General features: G+C 40.2%; 1 protein-coding gene across 1 annotated transcript in view; it reads left to right on the forward strand.

Annotated features, from left to right (window-relative positions):
- The first annotated feature begins 10,502 nt into the window (after positions 1-10,502).
- The window catches only part of ABCC2 (ATP binding cassette subfamily C member 2), a 74,259-nt gene continuing 73,319 nt past the window's right edge, over positions 10,503-11,442 (forward strand). Inside the window, exon 1 of the mRNA XM_006157371.3 lies at positions 10,503-10,687. Within this exon, the coding sequence (XP_006157433.1) occupies positions 10,655-10,687 (33 nt within the window). The 5' untranslated portion in view covers positions 10,503-10,654. The remainder of the gene's footprint in view (positions 10,688-11,442) is intronic.

An 11,442-nucleotide genomic window follows, 5' to 3' on the forward strand; every position in this document is an offset into this window, starting at 1 on the left:
TTATTTTGTATACTGTATTGTTGTACAGTGAATGAATGTAAGTAAATAAAAATAAATTAAAAAAAAAAAAAAGAGAGAGAGTGCTGGATCCTACATGGCCAACTGTGAGGTTCAAATCCCAGCCTCGTCCAGGCACATGTCTGCTCAAAATTCGAACAAGAAAAGGGATGTAGCATGACCATGCCCCATTAAGGGGTACTTTCTTCTTTTTCTTTCCCTCTGCTTTTTCTGGTGAGTGCATGCACCTTCTGACAAAAATAAGAAAAAAATCCCATCATTATTCAGATGTCTCTGATATATATGGGTATATGTGTATTTTTATATGGTTTTTTTTAAAAGAATTATTTTATTAACTTGACTTATTTAGTTATTATTTATATTTGACCAGAGAGGGACAGAATGAAAGAGAGAGAGAGAGGAGAAGTGAGAAAGCAAGCTGCCGGGTCCAGGACTCAAACTGTGGTCAATCGTGTGGGAGTCCAGCACCCTTAACCACTACACCACCTGCTGCCCCCCTTTTTTTTAAAGAATTATTTTATTTAACTTTATTTATTTGTTTATTTTATTTGACCATGGTTGGGTTTTTTCATTATATATTTAAGGTATATAATTTAATGAGTTGATATACATATACATAGTAATTTAATCACCATAACCAAGGTAATTAACATATTCATCATTTCATGTAGTTACATGTGTGTGACGAGAACACCGAGGACCTCCCGCTTAGCAAATTTTGAATATATAATGCAGTAGTGTAACCTACAGTCATACTATACATTCAGTCTCCAGAACTACTCATCTTTCACGGCTGAAGCTTTGTACCCCTTGAGCTACCGTTCCCTAAATCTCCCTTCTCCACCCCTCGATAATCACCATTCTAGTCTCTACTCTGAATTTGACTGTTAGAGATTCCACATATAAGTGAGATCATGCAATATTTGTCTTTCTGTACAATATTATCCTCCAAGTCTATCCATGTTGTCAGAAATGGCAGGATTTCTTTCTTTAGTAAGGTTAAACAATATTTCACTGTATGTATGTGAGTATATATGTTCATGTGTGTGTGTGTGTGTGTGTGTGTGTATAAAACACCACATTTTCTTTATCCATTCATATTTCAATAGACAGGTTGTTCTCATATTTTGACTATTACGAATAATACTGCAGTGCACATAAAGGTGCAGATATCTCTTCAGATTCCAGTTTTAATTCTTTTAGATAAATAACCAAAAGTGGAATTGCTGGGTTATATGGTAGTTTCATTTTTAATTTTTTGAGGAACCTCTATACCGTTTTCCACAATAGCTACACCAGTTTACATTCTCATCAACAGTATATACCAGGATTCCCTTTTCTCCACCTCCTTGGCAACACCTATCTTTTGTTTTTAAATAATAACTATCCTAAAAGATGTGAGGTAGTTTCGTGGTTTTGATTTGCATTTTCTTGATGATGTGATATTGAGCATTTTTCATGTACCTATTTTTTTTTTTTTTAGGATTTTTGCTATAGGGCGCACGCTTGTCAGACAGACAGAGAGACAGAAAGTGAGAAATCACCCCCCAGGGGCGATGGCCACGCCACAACCCCTTCTCCTCCATTCTCCTCTTGGGGTCTTGGGCACGCATGCACACGCACCCGGCGTGAGTTTTAAGCCACCGGGTCCGGGACGCGAACCGCGGTCGACTACGTGGGAGTCCAGCAACATAGCCATTACACTAACTGCTGGTCCCAGCATTTTTCATGTACCTATTGACCATTTGTCTGTCTTCTTTGGAGAAGTATCAATTCAGGTAATTTGTCCATTCTTTTTTCTTTTTAATTTTTTTCTTTGCCCATTTTTAAATTGGGTTATCTGGGTTTTTTAAATTTATATTTTGCCACCAAGTTATAAGAGTTTTTATATATTTGGATATTAACTCCTTATGAAACAAATAGTTTGTAAATATTTTCTCCTTTACTACAGGCTACTTTTTCATTTTATTGATGGTTTCCTTTGCTGTGTATAGTTGCTTTTTAAAAATAGCAGGTCTAGGGACCAGCAGTTAGTGCAATGGCTATGTCGCTGGACTCCCACATAGTCAACCGTGGTTTGAGCCCCGGCCCCAGTGGCTTAAACTCAAGCCGGGCGCGTGTGCGTGCATGCCCAAGATCCCGAGAGGAGAATGGAGGAGAAGGGATTGCGGCATGGCCATCCCCTCTGGGGGGGAATTTATCGCTTTCTATCTCTGTCTCTCTCTGTCTGTCTGGCGAGCGCATGTGCCCTATAGCAAAAACCTCTCCAAAAAAAAAAAAGAAAAAAAAATAGCAGGTCTGGACTGCCAGACAGCTACTCGGCTGCTCATGCTGGTCCACAAGTATAGGCCAGAGATAAAGCAAGAGAAGAGGAGACTGCTGGCCCCGGGCTGAAAGAAAGCTGCAGGTAGACGGGACATTCCCACTGAGAGGCTGCCTGTCCTCCGAGCAGAGTCAACACTGCCACCACTGACACCACCTCAGAAAACAGGAAGGCTCAGCTGGTGGTGATTGCTCATGACATGGACCCCATCGAGCTGGTTGTCTTCCTGCCTGCCCTGTGTTGGGAGAGGGGGTTCCCTACCGCATTATCGAGGGGAAGGCCAGGTTGGGAGGCCTGGTCCACGGAAAACCTGTACCACCGTCACCTTCACACAGGCTAAGTCAGAAGACAAAGGTGCTCTTGCTAAGCTGGTGGGAGCCATCAGGACCAATTATGATGACAGAGATGAGGAGACCTGCCATCACTGGGGCAGCAATGTCCTGGGCCCCAAATCTGTGGCTCACATTGACACCGAAGAAAAGACAAAGGCTAAAGAATTCCTCACCAAACTGGGTTACACGCATACTGTCGAGTCCATACAAGTAATAAAATGCTCTCCTTTGGCTGAAAAAACAAAAGATGATACACTTTCATTAAAGAAAGTTCAAAATGAAGAATAATGAGATATAAGAAAAAAAAAGTTCTTGGTGAGCAATCTCATAAGAAGATATCTCATAAGAAAACAATCTCATGTGAAAACAATGTGAATGGATGTCATAATAAGATGCATATACCTTTTTTCCTTTTCTTTTCTCTTTATTTATTCATTTATTATCATCATAATCTCTTTTTTTTCTTTTTTTTTTGGAGAGGTTTTTGCTATAGGGCGCGTGCGCTCACCAGACAGAGAGAGACAAGAGAGACAGAAAGCGAGAAATCACCCCCCGGGGGGGAAGGCCATGCCACAATCCCTTCTCCTCCATTCTCCTCTCGGGATCTTGGGCACGCACGCACACGCGCCCGGCGTGAGTTTAAGCCACCGGGTCCAGGACGCGAACCGTGGTCGACTACATGGGAGTCCAGTGACATAGTCATTATGCTAACTGCTGATCCCCATAATCTCGTTTATATTACACTAAATCACATATAACTTTATAGTGTATTACATTCCTTTTTCCAGAAGGAATACCATGCATATCAGTCAATACAGAGACATTAAAATCCCCACTTCATCATCCAATACCTTTTCATTTTTTCCCGATTATTAGTGTTATTATTCCAATTATTTTTTAAACAATCACTATTTCTCATTTTGCTTATAAAAAGACTTAACCCAACATGAAATACTTCTCAGACCAATCCAGTTGAGAATACTATACATGTCATCATCAACAGGTAATAAACATTATCTGTGTCCTACTAATGCCATGCCTCTCTATTTGTTCTCTTGCTATCCTTCTCTATACTCTTCTCTTCTCCCACCTATTCTACACTGTCTTATCCTTGTTAACTATTTTCACTGCTTTTATGTCCTCTAATATTTCGATCTCTACTATAGAGTGCAAATAGTCGGTATATGTTAAGTGGATACATACAATATCTTTCTTTCATATCTTGGCTTACTTCACTCAGCAATAGATCCTCCATATCTGACCACTTCCTATCAAATGCCAGGGTTATCTTGTTTTTTGTTTTTTGTTTGTTTGTTTGTTTGTTTTTATGGCTGAGTAGTATTCCATAGGTATATGTGCCATATTTTTTCAACCCATTCATCTGTTTATGGACATTTGGGTTGGTTCCATGTCTTGGCAATCGTGAATAAAGCTGCAATAAACATTGATGTGCAAGCACTTTTCCAACTGAGCATTCTCCTGTCCTTTGGGTAGAAACCCACAAGTGGGATTGCTGGATCATATGGTAGTTCCATTTGTAGATCTTTGAGGAACCTCCATATTGTTCCCCGTAGTGGCTGAACCAATTTACATTCCCACCAACAGTGTAGGAGAGTTCCCTTTTCACCACATCCCCGCCAACATTTACCACTTTTTATATTTTTAATCTTTGCCATTCTGGCAGGGGTTATCTCATTGTGGTTTTTATCTGCCATCTCCCTTATGATGAGCGATGTTGAGCATTTCCTCATATGCTTTTTGGTTCCTTAGAGAGATTTTTGTTCAGCTCACTTTCCCCTCTTTTAATTGGGTTAATAATTTTTTTTTTCGTGTAAAGTGCTTGGGTTCCCTATGTATTCTGGTTACTATTCTGGTCTCTTGTCTGAGGCATATTTAACAAAAATATTCTCCCATTCTGAGGGTTGTGGATTCACACTTGATACCGTGTCCTTTGCTGTGCAGAAACTTCTTAGTCTAATATAGTCCCACTTGTCTATTTTAGGGATTATTGCCTGTGCTTTGAGAGTCTTATTTAATAAGTATTTCCCTACTCCAATGTCTCCCAGAGTTTCCCCAGCATTTTCCACTAGTAGTTTTATTGTTTGAGGCCTGAGATTCAGATCTTTGATCCATTTTGGGTTTATTTTTGTTAATGGTGAAAGATAGGGGTTCAGTTTCATCTTTCTGCAGGTGGATACCCAGTTTTTCCAGCACCATTTACTAAAGAAGTTTTCCTTTTCTCAATGGATTGACTGATATCCTTTGTTAAAAATCAGTTGGCTGTAAACTTTGGGGGTTATTTTTTGGATCTCTATTCTACTCCATTGGTCCACATGTCTGTTTTTGTGCCAATACCATGCTGTTTTGATGATCACAGCTTTGTAGTATATCTGGGATCAGGAAGTGATATGCCTCCCACTCCACTATTCTAGCACAGGATTGCTTTGGCAATACGAGGTCTTTTCTGATTCCAGAAAAAGTCTATGATTGTCTTTTCTAGATCTGTGAAGAATATTTTTGGTATTTTGATTGGAATTGCATTAAACATGTAGATTAATTTGGGTAGAATTGCCATTTGATTATATTAATTCTTCTAATCCAGGAACATGGGATGTTCTTCCACTTTTTTATGTCACTTTCAATATCTCTTTTAAGATTTTCATAGTTTTCTTTATAACCTTAGTTAGGTTTATCCCTACGTATCTTATACATCTTGTGCTTATGGTGAAAGGGATTCCTTTCTTCAGCTCTACTTCGTTCAACTTGTTCACATATAAAAATGCTATAGATTTTTGGATGCTGATTTTGTATCCTGCCACTTTACTGTATTCACTTATTACTTCAAGAAGTTTTTTCATGGAGACTTTTGGGTCTTCTAAATATACCATCATGGCATCTGTGAATAAAGATATTTTCAACTCTTCTTTGCCTATTCGAATGCCTTTAATATTGTTCTCTTCTCTGATTGCATTGGCTAAGACTTCCAGTACTATATTAAAGAGCAGTGGAGAAAGTGGGCAGCCTTGCCTAGTACCTGTTTTCAGAGGAAAAGCTTTCAGCTTTTCCCCATTCAGTCTAATGTTAGCTGTAGGCTTTTCATAGATTGCTTTTATTGTGTTCAGAAATGAGCCTTCTATACCAATCTTACTGAGAGTCTTAATCATGAAAGGATGTTGTATTTTATCAAATGCTTTCTCCGCATCAATTGAGATGATCATATGGTTTTTATCTTTCTTTCTGTTAATGTGGTGTATTACATTTATGGTCTTGCGTATATTGAACCACCCTTGCGTCCCTAGGATAAAGCCTACCTGGTCGTGATGAATGATCATTGTTATATGTTGTGGGATACGATTTGCGAGTATCTTGTTGAGAATTTTTGCATCTATATTCATCAATGATATTGGTCTGTAGTTTTCCTTTTTTGTCATGTCCATATCTGTTTTGGGAATGAGGATAATGGAGGCTTCATAGAATGAATTTGGAAGGTTTACCTCCTTTAGAATCTTTAGAAATAATTTTAGTAAGATAGGGGTTAACTCTTCCTTAAAAGTTTTATAGAATTCAGAAGTGAAGCCATCTGGGCCTGGGAGGTTCTCTATGTCCTCCTGATTCAATCTTGGTAGATTATATGCATCCAGGAATTTGTCCATCTCCTCCAAGTTATCTTGTTTGTTGGCATATAGTTGCTCATAGTATCCTCTAATGATATTTTGTATTTCTACTATGTCTGTGGTAATATTGCCTGTTTCATCATGTATTTGATTTATCTGGTTTCTTTCTTTCTTTTCTCCCTGAGGCATGATGTTAGATGATGTTTGCCATCTTTCCATCCTTTTCTTATGCACACTAATTGCTATGAATTTCCCTCTTTTGACTGCTTTTTCCATAGATTATGGAAACTTGTGTACTCATTATCATTTGTTTCCATATTTTTTTTAAATTTCAGGCTTAATTTCTTCAGTAGTTAAGAAGTCATTCAGAAGTAGGTTGTTCAGATTCCATGTGTTTGTGTATTTCTGAGGGTGTTTCTTGAAATTAATCTTGAGTTTAATTCCATCATGGTCAGAGAAGATGCTGGATATAGTTTCTATGCCTTTCAATCTGTAAAGGCTTGATTTGTGTCCTAACATATGGTCAAGCTTTGAAAAGGTTCCATGCCGGGGTGAGAAAAACGTCTATGTTGTGGGCTTAGGGTGGAAAGTTCTATAGATATCTATCAAGCCCATTCGATTTATAGTATCATTTAGGTCTTGTATCTCTCTATTTATTTTTTGCCTAGGAGATCTGTCTAAAGGAGATAATGGGGTGTTGAGATTCCCAACAATTATAGTGTTTCTCCCTCTCTCTCCTTTGAGCTCCAACATTCTTCCCTTCATATATTTAGGTGCGCCTGAGTTGGGTGCATAGATATTTATAAGTATTATGTCTTCTTGCTGGATTACCCCCATCTACTATTATATAATTCCCTTCTTTGTCTTTTCTTAAAGTCTTTGACTTGAAATCTATTTGGTCTGAAATCAATATTGCTACTCCAGTCCCTTTTTGATTTCTATTTGCATGCCCTTCAGTTTTCGTCTATGTATGTCTTTATCCATAAGGTGAGTTTCTTGTAGGCAACAGATAGAGGGTTTCTGTTTTTTAATCCATTAGGCCAGTCTATGTCTCTTAATTGGAGAATTTAACCCATTGACTATGGATGCATTAATGTATACATTAGTCTCTATTTATTCTATGTAAATACAGCCTGTCTATAGCCGTAGAACAAAGAAATGATGAATTTGCACACATGTTCACTTGTCTGAAACCCAAAGTTGGATTTCCTATGCTGGTTTTGGTCTTATTCCCATCTCCATATGAGGGATGAAAACTGAGAATTGAGAGTCTTGGGTCAGCCCGTGGACTGGTGAATCCAATCTCTTGGTTTAGTCCTGGACCCGGCAGCTTGAAACATACCTGGTGCATGTGTGTGTGATACCCAAAATCCTAAAGGAAAGAGAGACGAAGAAGGGATTGCAGTGTGATCATTCCTCATGTGGGGGTGCTTTCTCTTTCTCTGTCACTATCTCTCTGTCTCTGTCTGGTGAGCACATGAGCCCTCTGGGGAGGGATGGGACTGAGTCTTGCTTCTATGGATATGCCAATGTCATCCTTTCAATAGGGCACCAAATATGAATTTGTATTAGGGTATTTTTTTTTCCCCTAAGAGTGTTTTGTTGAGGTTGGCCAGATAAAGTTATTTTTCTGTTTCCTGGAATTTTCCAGAAGTATTCAAACTCTGTCCTTCTAGATTACTTCTTAATATTTACTTATACTTTTTCTGTCTGGACTCTAGCATGGTGTTTCCCAAACAGATATTATTCTATCTAATATTACTAGGAGAGCCATGGGGAAAAAGGTGCCGTGCTTAAATAAACTCAAGAGTTAAATACATTTCAGGACCAGCAGTTAATGTAATGGCTATATTACTGGACTCCTACGTAGTCGACCGTGGTTCGAGTCCCGGACCCGGTGGCTTAAAACTCACGCTGAGCGCATGTGCGTGCGTGCTCAAGATCCCGAGAGGAGAATGGAGGAGAAGGGATTGCTGCGTGGTCCCCCCCGGGGGGTGATTTCTCGCTTTCTGTCTCTGTCTCTGTCTTTCTGGTGAGCGCATGCGCCCTATAGTGAAAACTTCTCAAAAAAAAAAAAAAAAAAAGAGTTATACAGGTTTCTTCCTGCACTCTCTGCTGCCCTAGAGCTCCTTATGCAAATTTTTGGAGAAGGAGTAGGGCTGAGTGTGACTCTTCTGACTCACAGAGTCACCTGAAGCGCTCATGGAATAACTCCTGGAGACACAGAGATCTGAGTCAAGAGGGAGAAGCCATACCAGGTACGCGCCCGCGAAGCCGCTCTCGTTCTCTGGATTTATTAGGGCAAAGGAGGGAGGAAAGTTATTTTTTAGAGAGAATTGTTTTATAGAGAATCAGAAAAAAAGGGATTTCCTAAGCAGGTCGGTATCGGTATTGATTAGGGGGTTATGGCTAAATTATGCCTTGGAATTTGGAAAAACACATCTATCAGATCACACACCCATCTAATGGTGTCCTGCTGTTTACAAGCAGGACACCAGCCGTATTCCCTGAGCCTGCATTCACTCATTCACTCAGAGTCCATAGATTCATGGTGTTTGAGAAGCACGTCTGTCATTCTCTAACAGCTGGGGGGTCATTTTGATGAGAGTAGCAAAATAAATAATTCCATATCATTTAAATAGGACCTTATACATGAGTTTTGCCATACTTCAGAGCTGTGTTTGCATATCTTTGATGGCCAGAATGGTTCCACGAGGCTCTCCAAAAGATGTGTTTACGCTTTAATATGTTGGTAGGCAGGTCTGACTGCTATTAATTCAGGATATCCTGTATTAAAATACTATTTGCTGAGATGAGACAGTGGCACAGCAGTAAAATGCAATGCGCTGTGAAACAATCTCACCTGGGAAGGTTCCTGGTTCAAGTTTGGAGACCTCCAGAGTACACCATACACATGTGTGCCCATCACCCAGGTACCGACTAGAGAGACTGGATGTAGACAGTGGAGTCAAGGCCCTATGTGGGTTCGCACTGGATACGCTATTTTATTTCATTTATTTTAGTTTTTTGCTATAGGCCACATACACTTATAGGAGGGAGACAAAGAGAGAGGGAAAGTGAGAAAGTGTCGCCCAGGAAGGAAAGTCACACTGAATCTCTTCTCCTCTTGGGATACTGGGCATACATGCGCATGTGCCCAGCTTGATTTTTTTTTTTTTTTTTGGAGAGGTTTTTGCTATAGGGCGTGTGCACTTGCCAGACAGACAGAGAGAGACAGAGAGACAGAAAGCGAGAAATCACCCCCCCAAGGGGGATGGCCATGCCGCAATCCCTTCTCCTCCATTCTCCTTTCAGGAGCTTGGGCACGCACGCACACACGCCCGGCGTGAGTTTCAAGCCACCCGGTCTGGGAAGTGAACTGCAGTCAACTACGTGGGAGTCCAGTGACATAGCCATTACGCTAACTGCTGGTCCTGCCCAGTTTGATTTTCAAGCTGCCCGGGCCAGGACTTGAATTGTGCAGTCAGCCATGTGGGATTTAGTCACCTTAACCACCATACCACTGGCTGGCCCTGGATATGCTTGCTTTTCTTTTGAGAGTTTTTTGCTATAGGGTGCGTGTGTGCTCACCAGAGAGATGGAGAGACAGAAAGTGAGAAAGCACCCCCTAGGGGGATGGCCATGCCACAATCCCTTCTCCTCCATTCTCCTCTCGGGATCTTGGGCACACGTGCACATGTGCCCGGCGTGAGTTTAAGCCACCAGGTACAGGACTCGAACCGCGGTCGACTACATGAGAGTCCAGCGACATAGCCATTATGCCATCTACTGGTTCCCCCTGGATATGCTATTTTATAACCTGATTTTTTCAAATAGCATTTATATTATTTTTAACTATGTTTCAGATTCTATGTTCTTAATTATAAATTCAAAAAAGTAGCATATTTTGCATTTCTATACATTCTAAATCCTTAAGACAGAAGTGAAACTGCATGTTTAGGGGTGTATGCCCCTCTATTGACGCTGCCCTCGATAGGTCATGGGTAAAGAGAATGGAAGTTACTGTACTCTTGATCTGTCGGCTAGCTCTGCTGACATCTGTTGGTGGTTTTAGTGTATGATCATGCCTTCAGAGGCTTCTGGTACTTTGGGAACTGATGAGTTTACCTGTCCCTGGGCTCTTCTGTCACATGACTCCCCACTGAGATAATGTGAACATGTGTCCAGGCAAGGTTAACAATTAAACTGTTGAGATGAAAGGTCGGGAGACCTGCCTCTAGTTGGAACTTCAGGACATCAGAATGGGAGATAACACATAATTCACCTTCCACCTCCTCCAAGGAAAAGAGTAAAGAAGAGACAACCAGTCATAGAAGAGTCTTCATTCCAGAAGTACTCCAGGAATCATGCTGGAAGAGTTCTGCAACTCTACTTTTTGGGTGAGAAATTACATTTATCGTCAGTGTTGATTCTTTTCAGGCACAGAACAAGTGGTAGATTAGCTTAGAGTGGCCACTAACAAGAACCAAGAAGTTAGATGTGCTGATGATTTTTAATATCTTAAAATCATTTACTGCCTGGGAAAGATAATATCATTTATTCTGAACCATATGTTTATTGTAAACCAGACTCTTTTCTAGGTCTATTTAGTTGCAAAATGGTCTTCCATAAAGAGAAATAGAGAAAACACTTCCAGTGTCATCAGTATTAGGTAGAGGAATTGTGTAGTTTGTGAGGTAGGAAGAAGAGGAAAGTGGTTGGGATATGTTGATGCTGAAATGATAATGATGTGTTCTAGAAGAACTGGCAATTAAAGACTTGGACTAGAAGTTGAGGCCAGGGGTGCAAATTTGGGAATCATGAGCATAGCGATATTTTTGTTCAACCATCAGAATTGGCAGTACTATTTTCAGAGAACGAAAAGAAGTGACACCACTGAAGGAGAGGTCAGGTACTGAGTAACATAACATCATGAGGTCATGGTAGAGAGTTTCAAGGCAATTACCAGTAACAAAAACTTCGGTGGAATGAAGACTGAGGAAGGACCTTGGATTTACTTATTTCAAGAAAGTCTTATCTAGAAATTCCTAGCATCAGCATCAGAATTGCCTGGGTGAGTGACATAGCTTAAATATCTGAGGTGATTTTTCTGAATTCTGAAATTTGCAGCCTTACAGAGAGACAAGGAGAGCAG

This window comes from Tupaia chinensis, unplaced genomic scaffold, assembly GCF_000334495.1.
Source record: "Tupaia chinensis unplaced genomic scaffold, TupChi_1.0 Scaffold000539_1, whole genome shotgun sequence".
In the NCBI taxonomy this organism is placed as follows: Eukaryota; Metazoa; Chordata; class Mammalia; order Scandentia; family Tupaiidae; genus Tupaia; species Tupaia belangeri.